The sequence below is a fragment of the Neomonachus schauinslandi genome, chromosome 15 (assembly GCF_002201575.2).
Source record: "Neomonachus schauinslandi chromosome 15, ASM220157v2, whole genome shotgun sequence".
NCBI classification, from domain to species: domain Eukaryota; kingdom Metazoa; phylum Chordata; class Mammalia; order Carnivora; family Phocidae; genus Neomonachus; species Neomonachus schauinslandi.
Genome location: NC_058417.1, coordinates 30,546,024 through 30,573,465, shown reverse-complemented (window position 1 = coordinate 30,573,465; position 27,442 = coordinate 30,546,024). Strand labels below are relative to the sequence as shown.

The following is a 27,442-nucleotide window of genomic DNA, read 5'->3' as shown; positions in this document are numbered from 1 at the left end:
CAATTTTACAATTTGTAGAATTTATGTATGTCATTTAATTACTAATAGCAACCTTGTGTGACAGGTATTTATCCCCACTTTACAGCTAAGAAAATGAAGTCTCATAGAGATTAAGCAACTTGTCTAAATTCACATTAATAACTGGCAGGCAATAGAAGAAGTTGACAGTTTCTGAAAGTGTGGGAGAGGAATCAGGAGTCTTGCAGGAGCGTTCCTTAGTATTTAGGACTAACGAGTTAGTTAAATCAGAGTCAGGCCGTGTAGATGGTATGGTAATATGGTAATATGTTATTTAGAAAACTATATAATGGTCATTATAAATGAACAGCGCTGGTAGTTTTCAACAGAAGCGTTTAAATGGTCAGGTGTACGTTATCACTTTCAACGTCTTTGCAAATATCAACGGGAAGAAAAGCAGACTCTGAAGGTGGGCACATGAAAGTGTACAGTTGTTCTTTAACTGCCAAATCTGAACCCAGACAGTGTGGAAGAGGCCTTGGCATGTCCCCGAAGCTAGTATCTTCACATATACATTCATCCAACTGGGGCAGGACTCACTGGCTTGAATGCCCGACTCAAAGAAATACCTTTGAGTTTGCAGGTTCTGACTTTTAAACAGATTCAGAAATTCACATGATCAGCTAAGATCTCGTTCTAGGGGGCAAAGAAAAAAAAAAAACACCACTATAAATACTTTTTAGAAAGAAAAAAATATATAAACACCAGAATTCACTGTCAGAAGGCATTATTCTTCCTCTCTTCTCTGACTTTGTCCTGCTGGAAAATGCTCCTTCAATTTGTTGTTTTTTTTTTCCCCTACGATTTTATTAATTTATTTGAGAGAGAGTGCGCACGCAAGAGAGACAGAGCACGAGCAATTGGGGGGACAGAGGGAGAGGGAGAAGCAGAGTCCCCACTGAGCAGGGAGCCTGACACCTGGGATCATGACCTGAGCCGAAGGCAGACGCTTAACTGACTGAGCCACCCAGGCGTCCTGAAAATGCTCCCTCAGTGCATCAGTGTGCTTTAATATAAGATACGCTATATTGTGTTCATGAGAGCTTTTCCTTCTGTGTTGCTAATACTGTACGGTATGAGAGGAGGAGTGGGAAATAATAGGTCTGCCGAAACCCTATTGCCTACCTCTGTTTTCTGTAGCTTTTTTCTCTGCAACCCTCACGGCCAGCTGTGGTCTGTAGGAGACGCATGGACACAGGAGCTTCCTCAAATAGTTTTGAATGTAGTTCTGTGTTTCTCATGGATGAGATTATGTGCCTCCCCCAGCCCCTTTCCTCTCCATCTGTTGATGAACATCTAGCTAGCAAGTTGTAGAGCTCAAGTTTGTATTTAGGTGTGTCTGGCTGCCAGACCCCATGCTCTTTCCCCTTCTGTCCACTACCTCTGAAGGCTCCTGCCCAGTTGAAAGAATTGTCATCTGACAGTATTTACTGTTATTACCATCGGCCACCCCGATTCTAAAAAATCCTTTCTTTCCTTGTTAGTGTCCTTTATATGCTTTGCTCCAGTGAAACAGGGCTTTCTTCATTTTCTCCATTTTTCCCCTAAATTGTTGCCAGGCTTTGTGATACAAGTCAGTAGTAGTATAGCCATTAAATTTCAGCTATAATCTACCTTACTAAGCTGATTCCAGTAAGGAACTATTTTGTAGATTCCAAATGGCCTAGAGCTGGATTTAATAATGACATTTATTTAATTTTTCTTATTTATTAATTTACTTATTTTATTATTTTTTATTTTTTAAAAGACTTTATTTATTTGACAGAGAGAGACACAGCGAGAGAGGGAACACAAGCAGGGGGAGTGGGAGAGGGAGAAGCAGGCTTCCCGCAGAGCAGGGAGCCCGATGCAGGGCTCGATCCCAGCACCCTGAGATCATGACCTGAGCCGAAGGCAGACGCTTAATGACTGAGCCACCCAGGTGCCCCTAATTTATTTATTTTAAAATTAGATTAAAAATTTCTCCATTTGTCCCTTACTTCCAGTACCTGTTTTGGAATATAGAACCAAAACATAATTCAGCTAGTTAATTTCCGGGCAGATGTTATGAGCTCTTTTTATTTTGGGAGATGGAGAATTTCTTTTCTATTTTATTTTATTTTATTTTATTTATTTTTTTAAGTAGGCTCCATGCCCAATATAGGGATTGAACTCACAACCCTGAGATCAAGAGTTGCATGCTCTATCGACTGAGCCAACCAGGTGCCCCTCTTCTTTTTAATAATGTGATACTTGACACATGTAAATGAAGCATAATAATAGAATGAACACCTATGAATCTGCTTAGAGTTCACCACTTGACTTAAAAAGTAGAGAGTCTTCAGTGCTACTGAGGCATTCCTGATCACATTCCCTACATTCCCCACCCTTCCTCCTGTAAATAAGCACCCTGGGATTTTGTTCATTCTCCCAATTATTAACCTTATCTTTTTGCCTGTGGCAAAAAGTTTGTTTCTCTTGTTTGTTGCCATTTCATCTTAACTTTGAGTAGATAACTGTCCTGAAACTAAAATTTTCATGTATTAAATTGTAAGCTAATGTATGTGAGTGTCTAAGTATGTCTGGGTAGAGTTGATTTAAATGCATATGTAACCAAACTCTGTAATAAAGTTTGGGCCCAGCCATACAGAACCGTGTTCACAAAATTTTACAAAATCAGCTCTTTCATGTTACTGAACATGTAGGATCCATGTGGTGGATACTCTCTCCATACTGCTTAGTCTTTTCCAGCATGACTATTGTGTTTTACTCCTCATACCTTAATCAGTGGAAGGGGGAAAAAAATCACTTGTGAATATAGCAACTGTGTTATGTTCTCTGACTTTGCTAGTTATATTTATAAAATATAAATTTCCAAATTTTATGTATTTTTTAAAATCAAATTTCCTTTTTCAGTTTAATTTTTAAAATAATGTTTGTAATTTAGAAGGGTCATAGAGTCATTATGCATTTAGATGATAGTGTGTCTTTTACATAGTATTTGAAATAACATGTTTCCATAAAGTTTTTTTGATATTTTATGTTTATTTATTTATCTTCCTGTGTACTCAGTTTTCAATGTAAGAGATAGCAGTGTCATTTTATTTTTATTTAAGATTTGTTTATTTGAGAGAGAGGGACCAGGGGGAAGGGCAAAGGGAGAGGGAGTCTTAAGCAGACTCCACACTGAGTGTGGAGCCAAATGTGGGGCTCGGTCTCATGACCCCAAGATCACGACCTGAGCCAAAACCAAGAGTGGGATGCTTAACTGACTATGCCGCCCAAGTGTCCCTCAATAGTTATTTTTGTTTTTTAAAAAGACACTTAGTGGGCGCCTGGGTGGCACAGTCAGTCAAGTTTCTGACTCTTGTTTTCCGCCTAGGTCATGATCTCAGGGTCATGGGATCCAGCCCTGTTGGGCTCCCGCTCAGCGTGAAATCTTCTTGAGATTCTTTTCCCCTCTGCTCTTCCCCCGCCCCTCACACTCTCTTTCTAAAATAAATAAATAAATAATCTTAAGAAATTGGTTTTAAAAAAAAAACTGTTATTTAGTTGTAAAGTAACCATAAATCACCATTATTGTGTGTAATTAAGTTCAGATCAAAGATCAGTTATCCAAGGGATATATCTTAGATATCACTTTGAAGAAAGATATTTCCTTGAATTTGTGGAACTTACTTAAATGCCATTAGGGTGAAAATCCAGCTTTTTAACCATTATAAGCTTCTTCCCCAGTTACATAAATACTGCTTTCTGTCTTTGTGTAAATGATAGTTGAGACAAGTCTTAGGAACTGAAAAGGAAGAGCGCTCATTCTTCTTTTCCTGTTTGAATTGAGAAAAAAAGACAGGTGAAGACTGGGAAACTTGCCTAACAAATGCATTAAATCTTGTAATCAGTAGGCTCTGTCTGATCCAGTTAGGCTGGTGACAGCCAGAGCCAGGTCTTAGCAGACAGTGTAAGGAAGCTGGTTGTAAGTGGTCGTCTTTAGTAGGACTTGACAAAAGATGTATGTACGACCAGCTAGGCCTGCATCACAGGCAGTACAGCAGATCCAGTAAAGAGCTGAAATATGGGTAGAATCAATCTAATTAAGATCTTTGACTGAATTTTTAAAAGTCTTATTGTGGAATCAACCTTACCAGTTTTGTGGGATGAGAGATGCAGGAATGCTTAGAAACTAAAATGAATGAGCCTTATTTTCTGAAATATTCTGGAATTACTTGGTTTACTTTATCACAGAGTCAGAGCTATATCTGTCTCATAGTACCAATCTTTTTTTAAGGTTTTATTTATTTGAGAGAGAGCGCAAGCGCGAGAGGGCAGAGAGAGAGGGACAAGCAGACTTCCCACCGAGCAGGGAGCCCGTGATGGGGCTCGATCCCAGAACCATGGGATCATGACCTGAGCCAAAGGCAGATGCTTAACCGACTGAGCCACCCAGGCGCCCCAGTACCAAGCTTTTAAAATGGGTCTTTTCCTGCTGTACTGGGCTGTGTCTTCAGGATTCCTAGAGCTCCAAATTGAGCTCGCATATACACAAACTGTTCCATTTCATTCATGCATGTAAGCAAACCAGCTTTAGTCAAAACTTTTTGCTATTGAGGTTTTTTGTCCAACATTTTCTTTTTACTCCTTCTTTAAGAGACTGTTCACTAAAATTTTTCTTTGGTTTAGTTGCATCAATTAGTTGTTTTTTTTAAACACCATCATTATTAGTTTCTTTATATATATTACTACTTTTGTTAGGATGGACGTTTGAAGCCAGGAGATCAACTTGTCTCAATAAACAAGGAATCTATGATTGGTGTATCCTTTGAAGAAGCGAAAAGCATAATTACCAGAGCCAAGTTGAGGTAATTTATCCTATCCATAAGATAGAATGAGTTAATTACCATGTCTTCTCAAAAACAGTAATTTAAGAGATTTAAATACTTTAGATCCTAAAAGAAATATATATATTTTATTTTTTACTTATTTATTCATTTATTTAGTTTTAGAGGGAGCATGCATGTGAGCTGGGGTGGGGGAGGGCAGAGGGAGAGGAAGAGAGAGAATCTCAAGCAGACTCCCCGCTGAGCAGCAGAACCCAACATGGGGCTCGATCTCACAACCCTGAGATTGTGACCTGAGCTGAAATCAAGAGTCAGACGCTTAACCAACTAAGCCACCCAGACACCCCCTAAAATAAGTATATTTTAATAATATTTGAAACATTATCTTAAAATTTAGTTGTACTGTATCCACAATATGCCCATAAAGTGATTTCTTTTTAATGCTAGGTCAGAATCTGCTTGGGAGATAGCGTTCATAAGACAAATATCTGATGGCAGTCATCCAGAAAATCCATCTTGTACATCTCTTTTACAAGCTTCTGGAGAATATGGACCTCAAGTCTCGACATTTAGCCTTCTTCCTTCTCCCCCTGAAATACTAATTCCAAAGACCTCATCCACTCCCCAAACTACAGATACCATTTTATCTTCTTTTAGGATAAATCAGGTAATCTTACACTTCTCTGTATACTTATGCAGTCCATAAATCCCCTATCTGTTTTTATGTTTGTTATATACAATAGAATTATAATTTTGGTAGTGCAGTTTTTTAACAGATTGGTAATTCCTTGAAAGTTCTTTTTTTTTCTGTGTAATATTTTTATACTGTGCTATCAGTAATACAGTTTTTCAAGTCAGTGTGTCTTTTGTCCAGAAAGTCATGATCAGGAATGGCCTCACGGAGATATGCCTAGTTGTCACTCAAAACTGTGTTAGGAATGTCATATTTATTTTCAGAAAGTCTCTGATATGGTTTAATGTATTCTTATTTCTGTTTCCTGCTTGACTGAAGACAGGCAGTCTGCCTTTTGTTCCTTTTTTTCCTGCACAGTGAGGCTGATCCTAATTACCCGGTATAGGTGGATATGGTTCCCTCACATGTGCATAGATCACCCCAGTAGACTCACACAGAGGGAGGAGTTTCTCCATCAGAATCGACAGTTGATTACTAATTGCTACAGTGCCCTAACAAATCAAAGTTATAAAATAGAGCATATACTCTTAAAGTCTATGTTAGCTATGAAACAAAATAGGAGCTCAGGTAGGCTTTCAGTCAATGGAATAAAATTCGTCAAAGGCAATTTCAGTTTCAGGGACCTGCTAATAAGATACAGAGTGTAGGATTTTCTGTCAGCCCCTTATACTTTTTTTATTTGGGGTTATAATACCTTTTCAAAGATAAGGTTCATGGCCTTATATTTTATTGTCCTTGGACATGGTAGAGCTGAAAGCAGTTGTTACCTTTAATTCTGAAATGCCTTGTTTAGAGATAAATATACCAAAATTTTAGAGATCTCCGATTTTTTGGACCGCTGCTTTAATCTCTTAAACCATTCTTTTTATGTTAACATGAGCTTCTAGTCTGGTCTTTGACCTACTTTAGAAAATGACATTTTATTTTCTTCCTTTTCTTTCATAGATAAAAACTGGATACAAGAAAACAGAACAGACTCCAGTCACTTCTTTGGAAAACAGGCCTACAGATATGTCTAATACAGGTAAATGCACATTTAATTCCTCTTTACTGTTATTTCTTTCAATTACTCTTTCTCAATGAGGAGTACATAATGTGATTTAATAGACTTTAAAGAAGGATGCATTATGCCTTTTTTCCTTCAATGGATAAAAGAGTAAAATGAATGTATTGTGCAATGGTCCCTGTTAGATTATGTCTTTTATTAGAAAGTTTCCTGAACAAAGGGTTGAAATTTTAATACACATTATCGTAACGGTGTCTATGAAGCTGTAATAATCAATGAACTGTTGAAATCAAATAATGTAAACTCTTCTTTAAATCAAGATTAGGTTGCCTTTTCCTTTTAGGGAAATACCGGTGAGGTTTATTAAATGCACCTTTCAGAGAAATTATAGATGGGAGCATAACTTAAGAAAAGAAATATGTTTTTTTTAAAGAAGAGATTGTATAGATGTTAATTTAAAAGAAAATCAGTATTATGAATTGAATAGTATTAGTTATAATTACCATGAAATGATTTGCTAACTTTTTAAAACAATAAAGTATTAATTGTGTCACCCATAAAAAAATAATTTTTATCAAACTGTGAAGTATCTATTAGTGGCCCCAATATCAAGAAAAAACTTTCCCTTTAAATTATCTCCAAAAATTAAGCACAACAACAATCAAAAACCAATGCTTATAGAAAAGTTAATTACATATGTCTAAAAATTATAATACAAATTTTTACCTGTATATTTTAATTTTTAATAGCATTAATCTAGATCAGAATTGCATAATAAGGACAGATTAGCATAAATTACATAGTATCTCAGTCCATTTGGGCTGCTATAACAAAACACCACAGACTGGGTAGCTTATAAACAAAAGACATGTATTTCTAACAGTTCTGGTCACTGGAAATCCAGGATCATGGTGCTAGCATGGTCCCGGTGAGAGCCTTCTTCAGGTTGCAGATTTCCCATCCTGTCTTCACATGGAGACCTGTGGGGTCTCTTCAATCAGAACACTAATCCCATTCAGGAGAGCTCCACCCTCATGACCTCAGCTCCTCCTAAAAGCCCCATCTCCGAATACCATTATCTTGGGGGTTAGGATTTCGACATCTGTATTTGGGGAGGACACATTCAGACCACAGCACACAGGTACCACACTTAACAGGAATTTATAGTGGATTCCATAATAGTTTCCTCTAATAGTTTGGAGCAGTATTTACCAGTGGGTTGGTAGCAATCTCTAGTCATAAATTATATGCCCTTTTACTTAGTGGGATTCCTTGACTCTTAGAAACTTTATTAGTATTATCCTCTTTATGTATTTAATTTCCATTCTCTTGATGTATTGTTTTTATGTTAAACTGTGAACACACGTGAAGAAGAAAAAATATATAAATGAAAGAAGCAAGCAATAGTGAGGATACATTTATGTAATATGTTTTTAATTTTGAAAGTAATTGGACTGCTCATTGCCTCTCTTAGCCTTTTATTAATTCAGGAAGCACTTACTAAGCATGTCATGTACATAGAAAACATAGTTTAGTAGGAATTATGAAGGAATTAGGATATTTTCCATGAGATTCTTAATAGTCTATGGTGAAATAAAACATGAGGTTAAAAAAAAAAACCTTCATTATTCAGATTAGAAAACATATGTATGTGTTTATTTTATTGAATAACTACAGTTTGCGGTGTTCTTTGTTAACTAGAGCAGGGTGTGGGTGGTTTCTGTACTTGAAGGAACGTACTATCTTGTCACAGATAGTGTGAAGACGTGAACAAAGTGGATAAGGGAAGAAGTGGCCTGAGTGTGGTGTAGTGAGGCCACAGGCTCTGAATGCAAATGTAGAGGTTCATTTCTTTGCTTCCAACTTATTAGCTGTGTAACCTTGAAATAGTTGCCTCATGGGTCTTTATGCATATTAAATGAGATCATGCATATCAAGCACTTAGCATTGTAATTGGTACATAGCATAAGCTCAGTAAATTTTGTTATTATTATTAATGTTACAGAACCCACTGACTAGGGTGTAGCTCAAGTAATACTTCAGGGGATGTTTTTAGAGCAGAAACAAAAGCTCCCATCCTTTAATTCAATTTTGCATCCTCCCCTCACCCCCCCAAATTAGTACATAGTAAAGAATTTGTCACAACCTGCAGAAATTTTTTAGCAAAAATCAGACGTCATCCAGATCTTGAAAGAAGTGGTAAACATCAATTGACGGATGAAGGAGATCTTCCTAAGTGGAGGCAGTACCATGAGCAAAAGCACAGAACAAAGGATGAGCTAGATGTCAGGTGACCCTAGGAGGCAGATCTGATTAAAGAGATCCCAGAATAATGAATAAAATGAGGTAAATTCACATCAGTGACTAAAAGAAACAGTGCTGTATTTTGTAATAGAAACATGATTTAATGAAAATATATTTGAGTGAGCTGTATGAAAAGTATTAAAATACAATTAAAATAGAACATTTTTCTAGAGTAGAATTAGCATTGAGTCAGTCCTATTTTTTTATTTTCACGTAAGTGTAGTAGGCCAGATATTTCTGAGGGCGGGGGGGTGGAAACAAAATCAACTCTAAATTATCTCTAGGTAACTTATATACCTTACAGTTTTTCTGTTATAAGCACTTAATTATAGATTGTTCCTAAATTAGACCCTTAACTGCCACATCTAAACTCCTTTAGCTAGTTGGTATTTATTAAAAAAATGTAAACAAGTTTTAATGTTAACCTCAATAAAAATAAACTGAATTGAAGCAAATCTACCCGTGTTCCCATCTCAAAATTATTCCAAAGTGTAAAACTTGTTAGAATTTTAAAAATCCATGTAATACTTGAATATGTTTTTAAAAACTATTATATAAATTTCTTACTTCAGAACTCAGGGTCGTTTACTATTGCTTTAAGCTAACACATGAGCTTGTAAATGAGCTAAAAGCATGCTAAAGACATTCCTAAAAAAATAAGAATTATTGCATGAAGAATATTATCATTATCTTTAACTTTACCAGAACACAAACTGTAATCCTCCCACATAAGGTTTTATAACTGAAACAAAAGAGTGATGGGGGGGGAAATATCCATGGAGGGTTCATGGTATAAAATGGTTTTGATCCTGCCCTCTTAAAACATTCCCTTTCTTCCCCTAAAAAGAGGAATAGAAGAGAAGATCCAAGAGAATAATAAGCTATCCTTTGAAAATCCTCACTCCCCAGAGAGGAGCAAATCAAGAGCTTGAGGCCAGAATTGAGAGATGTCACTAGCAAATGGGGAAAGCTGCCTGTCTATGAGCAGCTTTTCAGGTCAAGCTACTCTGAATTACCAAAGCATGCCGGATTTATGCACAAATCCTCCTAAGGTTTTGACTCAAAGGTATAGGTTTAGGGGAAGGTTGGCTGAAAGAAAGTGAGATTTTGTTAAGCCATGATTGCATATTGTTAAATGGGGGGGGTTAGTGTAAATTTACATTAAATCTCCTGTTTAAATATGTCTCTGTTAATATTGACAATATTCTAGGGGTGCATGGGTGGCTCAGTCGGTTAAGTGTGCGACTCTCAACCTCAGCTCAGGTCTTTATCTCAGGGTCTCCCCGTGTTGGGCTCCACACTGGGCATGGAGCCTACTTAAACACAAACAATATTCTATGGTTTTCTATGATTCTTTATTTTACCTTTACAACTCCTGTAAGGTACACTATTTTATTCTAACTACTTTACAGGTGAGAAAACATGATGAAAGATACCGACAATATTTAGGAATAATGGCTTTGGGAGTCACAAGGGACTAGAATCCTGACATGGTCACTTACTAGCTACGTAATCATAGGCTAGTTTCTTTACCTTTTTGGGCCTTGATCTCTCCATCTTTGGGATGGGAATAATAACACCTGTGTCATTATGGCTATAGTAAAACTTAATGAGCTTATGTATATGAAGCACTTAGTGCATTGCCTGGCTAAAAGTAAGCGTAAATAAGAGCTGATCTGCTGTTATTTCCACTGTTACACATAGCAAATTTTTATGCTTAGGTGTAGGAATACATAAGTGAGAATGTATGTCTCAGTGTGTGTGGATACTCTGTATGTGTCCCTGTCCCTCCCTGTCCCTCGCATCCCCTAGCCCTTCCACATACTTACACTTGAATTGAGTAATTCACTCCCGGGAGTAGGATTATTGGTCTGAAATCATGATTAGGCTAGCTTGGGTACACCTAGTAGTGCTCTCATTCCTTAATTGCAGGTCAGGCACCAAGCTGAAGGTCACTGACAAGCCTCACAAATCCAAACATTAAAAATGAAAAATAAAGTTTGACTTCCCTGCTCTTTGGTCTTCTGTACCACTCTACTCCATGCTGATCTTTTGTGCCACACTGTAGGTTTGGCACAGAATTTCTCTTAAGAGAAAAAAAGAAAAAATATATATATATACATATATATATATATATATATACACTGTTTTTTGTCTCATTGCTAACAATTAGGTATCAGGATGACAAAAGAGACTTTGATGCTTTTATCAGAATTGTAAAAATTCTATTATACTAAAATCACTCTTTTCTAAGGTTTGATTCCATTTGAAGCTAAAAGTCAGTAACCATTTTTTTTTATGATCTTGACACCTATAAGCTATATTCAAGATTTTACATAGAATGTTAAGGATGTGTTAAAGGTTTAGAGGAAGACTATTTATTTTCATATGCGCTTCTTATGTTCTTAAGAAAGAGAATGCAAATCATTTTGTACTTAGAGACAGATGCTCTGAGAAATTAAAAAAAAATTAAAACACTGCATAAAGATGTGACATTTCAAAAAGTTTTTTCTCTTCCTCTTGTTTCTATGTAGAACTAGTAAAATACCATTTAGAAGTGTATTCAGAATAGTGACAATTTATATACAAGGATTGACATGAATTACAGGAATTTGTTTTACAAACATTGGCATATTAAAACAAATAATTTTTCAAGGTCTAATCCCTTGTGGCATCTGGTCTCTTATTCATGCAACAAGGACAAAGTCTCATCTAAATAATCAGTGTAGATTAAGAAGGTGTTGGGATGGGTGAAAGGTGTATGAAACTCAACTCTTGGAAGTCCATCTATGCTCCTTGAAATATAACCTTAATGTAAAGTAAGAAATGGGATTTTGGGTTCCAGAAGTTCCTAGTCTGTATCATACTTTATGCGCAAACTTGAAACAATTTGTGTTTATGAGTTTTTCCATAGTACCTTCAGAACTCACGTAACAAAACCACTTTTGCCAAAGACATATCACAGTCTTTTTGCATTCCTAACATGATTTTACTTACTTTGGAAGAAAAAAGACTCCACTTTACAATTAGTAAGGCATTGTGATGATGGGGTAGTGGTAGGATGTATGTTTGTCTTTTAAATTAATATTTCCATGGGATTTAATGCATAATTGGCCATTCTTTTTATATCTTTTAGTGCTCAAGTGAAGCTGATTTATATGATACATTTTAGATTTAAAGAAAAAAAATCATGAAAACAAAAGTGAAAACTGCCAACTGATTAGCCAGACTTATATTTGAACAGCAGGAGCCCAGAACACATCCTGTCAAATGAAAAGTTCTATTCCAATTAAATTTCCAATTAACGTGCACCCTGTTGTCTCTTAGATATTGCCCCTGCATGGACTGATAATTATGGACCACAAGGAAAGAAGATTTCGCTAAATCCCTCTGTTCGCCTTAAGGCAGAGAAACTGGAAATGGTAAATACTTTAAATTTCCATTTTTCTTCTATAAAACAACAGTAAGGAAGTGTTCTCATTCTTTGAGAGGATAAAGGAAGGACTGGAGCCATTACTTTCTTGAAGAATTACTTATTTGCAATTAAATGAACGGCAGTTTGAGTTTTAATTATTTATGTTTGAGTTGAGCAGCCAACTCACTAGTACAAAATAGAAAAACCGTCTGGAACCTAAACTGACACCAAATTAATCAGTTTCCTCCTGTGCAGGAATAAAAACAAATGTGATGTTTTACAATGTAAATCAAAGGAAACAGGGAATGAATTATGACCAAGTATGTGGAATAGCAGTAAATGCAAGGAGGTAATACTCCCATTATTCAACTTTTTAAAAAGCACAGGGAAACTAAATCCTAAAGAACAAAATAGTCATATATATGCTCACTAAATATAAAGAAGATGGTAGCAATGTACTAAGAGGCACCAAAAATTAGTTCTTGGGAGAGTGAAGTATTGAGAGCTTCTGTATGTAGAAGAAACATAAGGTTATTAAAAAGGAAGAATTAAAAGTAGAAAAGCGTTTTAGAGCTTTTCCTATCAGGTGACCTGGGAGCTCACAGCAAAAATGTGCTATGTCTTTTTTTAAATATAAAAATGGATATAGTACTGTATTCCATAGCCTCTACTTTCCAGTCAGTTTTCATGGATAATGATTTTTTTACATTTTAGGGACAGTTGAAAATGCACAATAAATACACATTGCATTTATTCCCATATTCATACATTTGCATGCATGGTCCTATACCAAATACTTTTTCCAGAGTCAACTTGAATCTTACCCAGTGTTCACATCCTAACTCAATTCCAATCCCTGTGTCCACATTTGGTAACTATTATAGTTTGGGCCAATAGTGCCTTATTTTGCACATCTGCAGCACTTAATATCATTTTGTGGTGCTGTACAGTCTTTTGTGTATTTTGCTTTGACAACAAGATAAAGTTTCTTCACAACAGTATCTAGTACACCTACCACTATTTAAACACCTGGTTTGTGCTCATTAAACTTTGTTATTAATTAGGTACTTAAGATACCTCCTTTAGAGTTTCAAAATCCTGAATCTCTTTTGCTAATTTGTACTCTCTTTTTATTGGTGGCTAAAATGTAAGTTCTGGCTGATGCCAAGGTTTATAATCAGTTAATATTAGCATTTTTTTTTAAAAGAATATTTGAGGTATAAAAACATCTATAAATATCTAAAAAATAAATAAGTTATTGTATTTTAATGATGTTGCTTTTAATATGCGTTTCTAAACATTGAAGATTTAATACTATTTCTCTGCATAAGGAGAAAGTTATCCAGCTGATGACTTTATTTGGCAGCCTTTGTTTCTTTATTCGATTTAAGTTTTCCTAGCACATCATTTTTACAAAAATCTAATTAATTGTCTTAGATATGAAAATCATCTAAATTTGTATTGATTCTGAGAAATTTGGGTTGTTTGACTATTGAATCAGAATTTCCACGGTTTGGTCCTCCTTTTAGCCTAAACAAATTATTTTTCTGGAAAAATAAAATGGCAGTTTTACAGCAAAAGCAACCCACATTCTGTGTTAACTCATCTCTTGCTTTTATTCAAAGTATATTTAGTGACTTTATGTAGTAGAGCATTCTTTGTTTTCAGAGTATGAAACAGCATCTTATTTAATAAGAATTTTTTTTTCCAAAATCCAAATTAGCTCCTATCTTCCCAAATATTTGCTAAGCTACTCTCCCTTTTTTGTTTGGTTACATAATAATGTAATTATATCTGTATCATTCTGTTTGAAATAGGTCCTATTTCAGTTGCTACTTTGTAGACAGATTCAATTTTATTATCCATTATATTTTTAACATATTTACTATTCGGTAACACATAAGGCCAATGTGATCAAATATTTAAAATGAAATAAAATTATCTTTTTCCTTTATATTCTATAAATATATTGCATATAGCATCTAGGAAATTTGTGTTATAATAAGATTTCACAAGGAAAAGGTGTTGACTAATCATGTAGTTATTAAGTAATTAGCCTACTCAGTACAGTTTTTAAGAAAGACAGAGAAGTTAGAATTTACTGAAAGAAATTACCTGTCAAGACGTGTGTGTGTGTGTGTGGCATTGTCTTCATGAAGTCCTCTATGTTTTACTAGTCTAAATAGACAATTTTTATCAGGATATACTGGAAAATGATTTCTAATACTCAACTACTTATTTGGCAATTCCTTGTTGAAAAATGGATTGCCTCTTTCTATGAATACTCTGAAGATGATTTAATATACAGATATTTTTAAATAATTTCACCATAGTTATTTACAGTGCTGTATTTTTTAAAGCATTTTTACGAGTACTGTGGGTCTCATTTAATCCTAATGTTAAACTTATAAGTAGGCATGATAAACCAGCAAATAGGTATACAGTTTATTAGTTGGCTTGAAGACCAAGAATTATTGTACTTCTCTGCTATCTGTATTTTTGTACCTGAGAAAGATGCTTTGGGATACAGATGCCATTTCGCTAATATTTACTTTACCTCTTGCCATTTCTGTAACATTTGAAGAAAGGTGTAGTGAGCAATGACATACCCCATGTCTGATTACAGTTAATGAGATGTTCTTTGTATTAGGTTAGGAAGTATGTGACGAATATTGTAAAGAAGTGACATTTTTTAAAATTCATCATTCAGACATTAGAAAGAGTTAAGGACATTTATTTGTCCAATTAAAAAATTTGCATTTTTGCTTAAGGTTAAAAGATGACGTTAATTATTCAAGAAATTTTTGGGGGGCGCCTGGGTGGCTCAGTTGGTTAAGCGACTGCCTTCGGCTCAGGTCATGATCCTGGAGTCCCTGGATCAAGTCCCGCATCGGGCTCCCTGCTCAGCAAGGAACCTGCTTCTCCCTCTGACCCTCCCCCCTCTCATGTGCTCTCTCTCGTTCGCTCTGTCTCAAATAAATAAATACTCTTTTAAAAAAAAAAAAAAAAAAAAAAAAGAAATTTTTGGAACTTGTTTTTTGACCAAAAATAAATTATTTCCCATTTAAATTTATGAGCTTACCTCACTGACATGCTGTATTCATCTAGAGTAAATTTCTAAAGTTTGACTCCAGATCAAGTTCCATTGTAGCTGATTGCATTTTGTAATTTTATTATTACTTAGTATAATAATAATCATATATTACTTACCTTCTGTGACAGGTGTTTTGTTTGCATTACTTTTGTAAAATTGTTTTTACTTATATGAAAACATCAGTCATACACAGAATGATTATATTGTACATGTACAGTTTAAAGAATAATAAACACACCTGTACCACCACCCAGCTAAGAATCAGAATTTTTGACATTGTCTGTGTGTTTCTTCTTGATCATATACACCTCTCCCTCTCCTCAAAAGACAATCTGTTCTAAATTTCAAGTTTATCATTTATATGCTTTTTTTTTTTTTTTTAAGAAGGAGCTTGATCTCACAACCCTGATGAGATCATGACCTGAGCCGAAATCAAGTGTTGGATGCTTAACCGACTGAGCCACCCAGATGCCCCATCATATATATTTATAAAAACATGAAATAATGGTATGCAAACATGCCTAGGAACTGTCCATAAAGAACTCCATAAAAAGAATATAAAAAAGTAAAAAGTTATGCTAAAAACTGGGAGAAAATACTTGTAATACACATAACATATAAAATATTGCTATCCAAAATATTTTTTAAAGTCCTACAATCAATAAGAAAAGACCCACCAATACTTCTCCTGAGTATGCACCCTAAAGAAAATTGTACCCATGTGCTAGAGTAGATGTGTACAAGAATGTTCGTTTTTGCATTGCCAGTAAGCAGAAAACCCCAGTGTGCTGGTGGATAGATGAATAAATTGTGACATATTCATCTAATCAGGTATTTGTCAGTGAAAGTGAATGTGCTGTTGTTACAATAGCATATAACAATACAGATGAATGATGAGACCATACTGTAGGGTGAAAAAAAGCAAGTTTCAGAATTCTGACTATCTGCAGCATTTTTATGAAGCTAAAACATAGCAAAACAAAATAACACAGTAGGGATACCTATGTATGTGACCAACCATCTTAAAATTAGTCTTATGGGAATAATAATCCCACATTTCAGTAGTAGTGGTTACCTCTTGAGTAGGACAGGAGTATGTGACATGAATTCAGCACTATTGTAATTCTTAAATGGATTCATGGAATTTTTATTTTATTGCCCTGCTTTAAAACATGTGTATCTGTTACATATTTATTTTTAGCATATGTCAAATATTATATAATAAAATACTTGGGAATATTAAGCCAAATGTATGAAAGGTATTACCTCTTGGGAGAAGCTCAAAAGGGACTTTTATAATGTTTTGTTATGTTCAAAATTTGAAGTATATATACTTGAATGCTAAGGCACTATTACATCAGTTTTGAAAAGCATGCAAAAGATGCAAAAATGTACAGAATAGAAAGTTATGATATATTGATAATTTTTTAAAAACATATAATACTGTATATGGTATAATTATTGTAAATACATAATCTATGTGTATTTACTATTTAGGTGCTATATTCGCAGAAAAAATTTAGAAAATTATACACCAAACTATTAATAGTGCTTGTCTCTGGAGCAGTAGTTCTCAAGGGTGTTTTTTTTTTTGTTTTTTGTTTTTTTTTTGCCTCAGGGGACATTTGGCAATGTCTAGAGACATTTTTTTGTTTTTATATTTGGGAGAATGCGACCAAATTAGTAATCACTAGCAAAAAATACTTCTCAAAACTGTCTGTGAAAATTTAAAACATATTGCTAAGTGATTTGTGAGTCAAAAACATCACTAATAAACATGTAAAAGAAGTTTAATCTCACTTGTAACTAAGGGAATTTAACAAACAACGTCCAGTTCATATTCAACATACTGACAAAATTTAAAGTGTGAAAACAACAAATGCTCTTAAGAATGTACAAAAATAGGTCTTATATGCTAGTGGTGTGTGTAAGTTGCTACAACCAGTTTGGAGAGTAATTTTACCATATCTAAAGTGACAATATATACATACAATACATATGATTCGGCATTCTAGGAATATACTGTAGAGAAATTTCCACACCTCCATACAAGGAAATATGTGTAATTATTTGTAATAAAAAAATAAGTTGGAGTAATGATAAAAGCTCATCAGAGGATGTAGAATTTGTATTCATACAGTGGGATACCATTTAAAGTTAAGTCAACTAGTTTCACAGACAAGAATATTGAGCAATTATCAAATCATAACACTGAGGTAAAAATAAAAATAATTTGTGAACAAATAATTTGTAAATTTACATATAATAATGTTTGTAGTATACTATTGATGTAAAATTTTAAGTGCACAAGAGTACATAACATTAGGGAATACATGTAGTAATGGTAATCAGATCATGGACAGGAAGCATACACCAGCCTTAGGATAGTGGTTCCTGCCGAGGAACAATAGAGAAAACTTTCAACCAAGTCTGTAATGTTTATTTCTTAAAAGTATATATAATTTATCTAAAACTAATGATGTAATGTATGGGGATTAACATAAGAATAAAAAAAATTTTTTTAAAAAGTATATATAATTTCAAACAAATACCAATGAATATTTGAGTACATGGATGTTCTTTGTATTATTCTTTTTCTGTGTGTGTGTGTGTGTGTGTGTGTGTGTTTGGAACATTTTTATAACCAAAGGGAAAGAACACCAGAAGTTAAGAACCATTATTCCACATTATACAGGCAAATACTTATGACCGTGTAGTCAGAGCAGGCAGATGATGCTTAGCTTGGCTCTAGAATCACTCTTGAATGAATCTATGAATCTTTCCTAATCTCCATTTCTCCTGTCTCCTGTTCTCACTGTGCCTGGCCACCTTTATATTAACCGGTATGTTTTTGCCTTAGTATATCCTATACACACTTGTATTAAATTACATATTGCACTAGTTACATTTATTTACATGCTGTTCTCACCCTAGGGACCATAACTGTTTGTGGGTAGCTGTATCTTCTTTGTGTTCCCTTTGCATAGTGTAGTGCTTCAAATAGTAAGCACTAAATGAATATTTGGTGAATGAAATGATAAATGAGCAGATTGCAAAGGAGGGAGAAATTTATAAGGAACAATTACCAATATTGAACTTTACCTACTTTTTAGTTTTGATAGGATTGACACAAAATACATTCTTGCCAGACTCCAGTAATAGGGCATCCAGTCAGGTTTTGCTATTCAGATTAGGTTTTGCTATGTATAACTGGAGGACCTAAAATAACAGTGGTTTCCATTAGAAATTTATTTCTTTCACACCAAAAAGAAGCCTTAAAATATGTAATCCAGGGCTGGCATGGGAGCTCTACTGTGTCAGGGACACATGCTCTATCTATCTGCTCCATCATCTTTATTGAAGTAGCTCATGAACCAAGATGACTACTTGAATTCTAGTATTCTATCCTTTTGTCCTTCCTTCTTCCCTCACCTCCTTCCTTCCATCTTTTTTCTTTTTAAATTAAGCCCAAAGAGAGAAGGAAAGGGACAAGAATAGCCTACACCTACTTTTGAAAGCCTTCCCAGAAGGACCCCACAGTACTTCACCTTCGATATCCTTGGCCAGTACATAGTCAGTCCCATGGCTTCAAGCCCCAAAGTGGGCTGGGAAATATGTTTTAGCCAGATGGCAGTGTTTCTAGCTAAAACTTGTGGTTTTGTTATTCAAGAACAAAAAGAGAATGAACATTGGAATACAACAAGCCATCTCTGAATTTTTAATCTGCTACAGGTACTAAAAGAAGGTAGAGAAAAGAAAAACAAAAAAGGAAAAGAGGCGGGTTCCAGAGAAAGCTTTCTATTTTACTATTTGTGTAAGCCTGCCTATAAATAAGCTAAAATTAGAATATTTTGTGTTTAACCCAATTCCTATCAACTTTAGTTTTGGTCTCACATATATTAACAAAATATCTGTGCTTTGTAGTGCTACTTATAGAAATTAATGTTTAATCTGATCTAATAGAATTTCCTTGCTATTCTTTCTTCTGCCATATCACATATTTTAAACTAAGAAATTGAGTTTTGGTTCTAGGGCTATGCTTATAAATTTGGCCTCAGCCAAAGTGCTAGTCTTGCAAAAAAGAAAAAAAAGAAAAAAGAAACAAACCACAAAAAAACTGAGGTGGTAGTAGAATCAGGAAGCTAATATTTTATAGAAAATTAATCCATAAATAGTTAACAGACTTTCTCTGGGCATGTAGTTCTGGTCCCTGTTCCTGATATTGATTCTTTTCACTGGGTTGTAAAATAAAGTTATAATGAAAAGTTTTATTCTTCAGAGATTTGAAAAATTACTTCACATGAGTCCTTTTTCTTCCAGGCTTTAGATTATCTTGGAATTCAGCCCACAAAGGAACAACATCAAGCCCTGAGGCAGCAAGTGCAAGTAGACCCAAAGGGGACAGTGTCTTTTGGAGGTAATATTAAGTTTATCGTGTTGTGTCATCACAGAAACTTGGTGGGAGAGTTATGGTGACCTATTTTCATTAGGAGTGCATCTTCTTTAGAAGGAGAGAGGGGAAAAATAAGACCACATCTATTTCAAGTTTCCTAATCAGTACCCTAAAATGTCTTCTAGAATTACTGGCCTGCCTGGGTCAGCAGAAAAGAGACTTCCCTAGAATCTTCCAGCTCTAAAATATCATCATTCTGTCCTACTTTTTTGCTTTTTATTTATTGTATAAATATTTCTTTAATAATAACAAAAGAAACAATATAAAATATAAAAGTACTAATTCCAGTGCTGTGAAATTTCATACTCTTTCCAGCTAATATGACAGAATAAATATTTTTATGATGCTGTATAATTATTCTTATTAAAGTTAGCATAATATTGACATATTTAGTTGATGTACTATAATATTAAGCCTTTCTACTTTTGGGAATTTTGATGGTTTCTCATAACTGATACTATAAATAAGTCTATAACACTGTAGTTTTTTTTCCTTCTTTTTCTTGGGATAAATTCCCACAAGTGGTTTAGACTTTTGATAGGTATTGATAAGTTGTTTTCAAGAGACATTTTACATATGCATTTGTTCTGCCACTAGTGATGTTTGAATATAACAGTTTTTTATATAGTTGATAGCATTCAGTATTTAATTTTTTTCTTATACAATAAATGCAACATTGTATCATTTTTAAAGTATCTGTATTGCTAAAGAAATTCACTTTTTAGTTTCAAAGTGATGGAGAAAATATACATTTGCTTTCCTCTCCTTTTGAAAATCACCCCAAATAGTGAGGAGAACAAAAAAACAGAATTGCGTGTACTAACCAAAACCATGATATATAAGGACAGAACATGGATGAGGAGAGTAAACGAATTCGTGAGTGGAGGCAGAAAAGCCCAAGTGTCTAAAGTGATGGGGGAAACACAATGGGAAACAAGCTGATTTGTCCCTGAAAAGGCTTAAGAATTAAAGTATCAGGTACTTCTGAAGGCTGGGTGTAGGCGGGGCATTTCAAATAGGGTTGTAAGAAATTTGTGTGAGAAGTTTTTATCTGTGCTGTTACCTGCCCCCTCCCAAGCAGCCCAGAATATAACAGTCCCTTATACCTACAAAGAAAGAAGTATATTCTCTTGAGAAATTAAACCAGAGAGCTTCTGAACCTATAGTTGCCAGCAGTCAGGGAATTTGGAGGAGTGCATGGTTAGTTATCACAACACACACCCAGATTGCTCGGTGAACTTTGCAGTCATGTTCATACTCTGTAGGCAAGAGGTTGTAAGATTCTCGCTGAAGAAGCTACCTCAAAATGTCAGTTGAACCCCTGATTGCTCTGTAGTGAAACCAGCTAGATGACTAGGCAATTTATGTACACAAAATTTCCAATCAGTGTCTTGGTGGTGATTCTTCTTAAATATGAACTTACAGCCGAGGGTCACCAGACATTTGGAGAAATTCTCCAACATAAAATATAAGAGCCCAAAACTGACAAAAAAACAAGAACCCTGAAAAAGGAGGAATAATGCAAAAGCAGGAGAGAACTTCAGACAAACCCAAATGAACGTCTTTGAAAAGGTAAACAAAGATAAGGCATCCAGGAAATAAAGAATAGGATATTGTAGAATAGGAACCATCAGAGAATACAAAAAAGGATCTTTGGAAATTAAAAATGTAATAGCTAAAATTAAAAAATTTGAAGATACATAGATGAATTGGGTCACACTCATGTTTGAAGAAGCTTAGAGTTTGCTAGCCAGCATCAGGCAGTCTTTTTTTGTTGTTGTTAAGATTTTAGGTATTTATTTGACAGAGAGAGCAAGAGAGCACAAGCAGGGAAAGCAGTAGAGGGAGAGGGAGAAGCAGGCTACCTGCTGAGCGGGGAGCCCTATGCGGGACTCAGTCCCAGGACCCTGGGATCATGACCTGAGCCGAAGGGGTCTACTTAACCGACTGAGCCACCCAGGCACGCCAGCATTAGGCAGTCTTAATTAACAGTTGCTAAGAGTATATGCCTTGGAGTCAGACCTTAAATGGAATTCTGCTCTGCTACTTACTTGCCATGTAGCCATGCGAAGTTTGGCAGTTAGCTTGTCTTAGCTGCTGTATGTAAAATGGAGAGCACAGGAGGACCTGCCTCAGAAAATTGTTGGGAGGATAGAATAGCAAAGCACTGTGCCTAACACAGAGGCTGTTATGTAAACATTAGCTCCTGCTATTATTATTGTTAAACCTCTGGCTCGAGCTAGAAAAGCTGTAAGTCACAATATTGTCCTATGTTTCAGAGAAAGTTCTTGCTCATGAGAAAAGAGTTGCAGAAATAGATATGCCTGTGATATGTATGTGCTCTGTTGTTATCTTGACTGATTTATTAACCTCAGCAAAGTTAACTGAGGTAAGTTAAAACTGGTTTATCTCTCACTTTTTATTTGAGGTTGTATTTATCTGTCACATCAGTTAATACTACCTTAAGGTAATCCACTGAAAAGTAAGTTAAGTTGGAAGTGTTATAATGCATAGCTTCAACTTCATTTAGAAAAAGGTAAGTGTATTTAGATGATGTTAAATGCTGTGTTCCTACTGAAGTATATTCCATTTCAGATTTTGTCCAGGTTGCCAGAAACTTGTTTTGCTTGCAGTTGGATGAAGTGAATGTCAGTGCACGTGATATTTCCAGCATATTAGATTCACAGGTAGGGTGTGCCTTACAGAAATGTCTTGATTGTGCTTAGATCATAAGTCTTGACTGTTATATGTCGTATATGTAGCCTTTTTTTCATTTTTCACTTTTAAAAAAATTATGCAAATACTATATGCTTCTCAATTTTACTTTTGATTTTAAATTAATCTGTGTTTTCTATATTTATTGAATAAATATAGAATAAATAAATAATAAATAAAATATTGAATAAATATATTCTGTATTTCTATATTGAGAATATAGAAAACACAGATTAATTTAAAATCAAAAGTAAAATTTCATCTTGATCTCTTCTGTTCCTCCTCTCTCAGTATTTCCTCATTCTACTCCTCCCTAAATATATCACAGAAAAGTACTCATAAGTGTATATACCCTCTGAAAAATTACAGTCTGAACCATCCTCATGTGTCAGCATCAGATCAACATGAAGGATGGGGCACCTGCATGGCCTCAGTCGGTTAAGCATTTGACTCTTGGTTTTGGCTCAGGTCATGATCTTAGGTATTCTTTTGTCTTTTTTGAGCTTTATGTAAAATGTAGTTGTGAAGCCTATTAACTTCACAAGTCATTTGTTCTACAGAACTTTGACATTTAGGGGCGCCTGGGTGGCTCAGTCAGTTAAGCTGCCGACTCTTGATTTTGGCTCAGGTCATGATCTTAGGATCCTGGGCTCAAGCCTCACGTTGGGCTCCATGCTCAACGGGGAGTCTGCTAGATGGTTCTCTCTCTCCCTCTGCCTTGCCCCTCCCCCTGCCCACTCTGTCTCTCTCTCAAAATAAATAAATAAATCTTTAAAAAAAAAAGAACTTTGATATTTATGACATTTATATTTATATATCAAATTATTCAGTCCTTTTCATTACAGAGTTTCTGTGTTATTGTATCATTCAGGGTCTTCCCAATTTATGTGTTTAGTTCACTCAAAATCTGTTCTTATCTATGCATGAGTTAGGGCCCCAAATGGATAACCACTTGTGCTTGTGCCACCGTCATTTACTTAGCAACTATCCTTCTTCACTTCTGCGACTAATTTGAAATACAAACTTTATCCTATACTAATTCTCTATCTAGATACACAGATCTGTTTCTAGACCCACCACTCTGTTCCATTGATCACTTTCTCTCTGCCAGTACCTTACTATTTTAATTATTCTAGGCGTATATTTCTAGGTTCATTGTTACGTGGTAGGCTAAGTCCTTAATTTTTTTTTCTTTTCTTTTTTTTTTTTTAAGATTGTATTTATTTATTTGACAGAGACAGAGAGCACAAGCAGAGGGGGAGCAGCAGGTCTAGGGAGAGGGAGAAGCAGGTTCCTCACTGAGCAGAGAGACCGATGCGGGACCCGATCCCAGGACCCTGGCATCATGACCTGAGCCGAAGGCAGACATTTAACTGACTGAGCCACCCAGGCGCCCCAATTTTTTTTTTAACTTCTTGGTTTTGATCTTCTCAGTGATCTTTAGAATCATTTTTGCCATGGTAATAAAAATTTAATTGGGACTTTTTTAAATTGGAATTGCACTGAATTAAGAGAGTAGTTTGGGAGAGATGAATAGGATTTATTTCTCCATTCATTTAGGTGTTTGTTGATATTTTGGGAAGAGAAAATTGTATCTTGCTTCATACATGTCTTAAATATTTCTTGTTAGTCTGAAGAGGTATGCTATAGTTTTTGTTGCTATTGGAAATGGGATTTTTTTTAACCACTATATTTTCTAATTGATTATTAGTAAAAATAATAATTTTCTTTAAAGATTTTATTTTTAAGTAATCCCTACACCCATTGTGGGGCTGGAACTTAGAACCTCAAGATCAAGAGTTGCATGCTTCACCAACTGAGTCGGCCACGTGCCCCAAGATACAAATTTTTGAATGGTTATTTTGTGCAATGCCACTTTATTGAACGCCCTTATTCTGTTTTTCAGTTGTCTTGGGTTTTCTGGGTAGGCATTTTAAGTTAATTACATTTTTGTCTCTCCCACAAAATTTTAATTTTTTCTGAATTACTGTTGGAACAGGAGCTGCAAAAGTGACCAAAAAATAAATTTTCATGATATTTGAGCCAGTTTACATTTTTAATTTTTTAAAAGAAGCTAGCATTATCTTATTTAATAAATAAGATTTGTAATATTTTATATCTACTTATTTAAAAATTATTTAAACATTATAAAATCTATACCATTTCTATTTTTCTGCAACAGCTTACATAAAAGAAACTTGATCCGTTCCTTTAAGGTTTGAAAATGTTTCATATGCCCGATGGTCTAGGCCTAGGTCTTTTTGGAAGAGGACATATTTTCTATTTTTTTAATGTCTTCTAAGGTTATTTTATTCAAGTTATTGTCCTTTTCTTGAATAATTCTGTTAATGGATATCTTTCTAGAAAATTGCCCTTTCATCAAGATACTAAAATTTGTTTAAAAAATAACACGGAATTTTTTTAGGTTTTTAATATATTTTAGCAATACTACTTTTTATCTCATAGATGGTACTACACAATTTTTACAGTTATCACACCCACAAATTTCTATTGATCATATTTTAATTATCATTCAGTATGTAATATTTTCATTTGTCATTGCTTCTTTAACCCTGATTTTTAACTGTTTTAGACATTTTCTAGTCATATAGTTCCCTTCTGGTTGCTGATTTCTAGTGTCCTTCACTGAAGTTAGAAACACCTTCTCCATGGCATTAATCCTTTGACCATATATCCAGCATATAGTCAATTTTATGAAATATTTCCCATCTTTTGAAATGTCTGTTCTGCACTGAAGTGAGTGCAGTGTTCCCTGTACATCAGTTAGGTCAAGGTTGTTAATCATGTGATTCAAACTTTGTTTCCTTTTTTTTTTTTCAAATTTTCTATTTCCTGACTCATTTCTTGTCTTCTTTTATTATCAGTTATTGAGCAAGAGGCATTTCATTTTAAAACTTCCCTTAGCTCTGGGGCGCCTGGGTGGCTCAGATGGTTAAGCGTCTGCCTTCGGCTCAGGTCATGATCCCAGGGTCCTGGGATCGATCCCCGCATCGGGCTCATGGCTCAGCGGGGACTTGCTTCTCCCTCTCCCTTAGCCTCTCCCGCTGCTCATGCTCTCTCTCTCTCTGTATCTCTGTCTCTCAAATGAATAAATAAATTTTTAAAAAATCTTAAAAAAAAAATTTCCTTTAGTTCTGCTGATTTTTGCTTTCCATATCATAGACTGTATTATAGGTGTATATGATTTTAGAATTGTTATATCCTGACAGGACATTGAATCTCTTCATCTCTAGAATGTTTCCCGCCTTAAAATCTACTCAATCTAATCATAAAGTAATACCACTTTTCTTTTGGTTGATGTTTTAATTTGGTTTCCAATGACTATAAATATTTCTTTTTTTTAAAGAAAACTGTTACATAACCCTTTAAATGTATCTAATGGAATCTAAATACTATAGTTTTTGATACTTATAATCATCTTATTTAAAAGAAAATTCATTCATAAATTCTTATTCTCAGAAATTTATCATCTTTCCTTTTTCTCTGCTAACTTATATTTTTATTCAATATTACTCTAGAATGTTGCCTTGATATATTATAATTTCAAGAATACAGTATACGTAAAAATCAGTCATTGAAAAAAATCAGTCATTGATCATCCTATTATTATTTTGCAAAAAAATTTAGATGATTAAAATTTATTTGTTTTAATTCACTGTATTCATAAGCTCTGACATTAAAATTTTCTTCTGAATTGAGTAGTAATTCTACTTATTGGTACACAATCAAAAAATATAAATATATAAATTTTGATCAATTATTTTTATAAAGGTAATTTTTAAAATATAAATTCATGTTTCAATGGATGAATTATTTGCAGTCCAGCTCTGTCATTTATAAGATTTCCATACTTGCACAGGGGCATTTTTAAATTCTTCAGTACTGGTTTACTTTGCTTCGTAAGTATTGATATCTAATAACACATTCTTCCACTTTGTTCTTCTTTTTATATATTGCTTTGGCTAATCTTTTTTCTTGTCCAAATAAGTTCTAGCAAAAATCTTACTGTACTGATTATTTTAGGAAGAAACAACATCTTTATATATTTAAGTCTTCCTATCAAACATGTTTTGACTTCTTAATTTTATCTTCTTTTTTTTTTTTTTAAGATTTTATTTATTTTTTGACAGAGAGAGAGACAGTGAGAGAGGGAACACAAACAGGGGAAGTGGGGGAGGGAGAAGCAGATTCCTGCTGAACAGGGAGCCTGATGCAGGGTTCGATCCCAGGACTCTGGGATCATGGCCTGAGCCGAAAGCAGACACTTAAGGACTGAGCCACCCAGGCGCCCCTAATTTTATCTTCTTGAATAGCAAATAATACATTTGATGTATTTTTCCCAATACAAGCTTTATTAATCTTTTGTTAGATTTATTTCTAGTTACCTTTCACTTTTTTGCTCTTATAATAAATGGTGCCTTTTTTTGTTTTTAAGACTTCGTTTTTAGAGCAGTTTTAGGTTCACAGCAAAATTGAGGGGAAGGTACGGAGATTTCCCAAATGCCCTTTGCCCCGACACATGCATAGCCTCCCTCATTATCAACATCCTGCACCAGAGTGTGGTATATTGTTACAATTGATGAACCTACCTTGACACATCATTATCACCTGGAATTCATAGTTTACATTATGGTTCACTCTGGGTGCTGTAAGTTCTATGTGAGTTTGGACAAATGTATAATGACATGTATCCATCATTATGGTATCATACATAGTATTTTTACCGCTCTGAATTCTACCTCTGTGCTCTGCCTGTTCATCTCTCCACACCTGCACCCCTCACCCCTGGCAATCACTGATCCACTTATTGTCTTCATAGTTTTGCCCTTTCTATAATGTCATCTAGTTAGAATCATACAGTATGTAGCCTTTTCAGATTGGCTTCTTTCACTTAGTAATATGCATTTA

The 27,442-nt window shown here is 34.7% G+C and overlaps 1 protein-coding gene across 1 annotated transcript in view; it reads left to right on the top strand.

Annotated features, from left to right (window-relative positions):
* Positions 1-27,442, top strand: part of STXBP4 (syntaxin binding protein 4) — a 158,132-nt gene that overhangs the window by 11,111 nt on the left and 119,579 nt on the right. The window contains exons 3-8 of the mRNA XM_021704305.1: positions 4,747-4,853; positions 5,280-5,499; positions 6,472-6,550; positions 12,164-12,258; positions 19,666-19,762; positions 22,394-22,485. Coding sequence (XP_021559980.1) covers positions 4,747-4,853; positions 5,280-5,499; positions 6,472-6,550; positions 12,164-12,258; positions 19,666-19,762; positions 22,394-22,485 — 690 coding nt within the window. The remainder of the gene's footprint in view (positions 1-4,746; positions 4,854-5,279; positions 5,500-6,471; positions 6,551-12,163; positions 12,259-19,665; positions 19,763-22,393; positions 22,486-27,442) is intronic.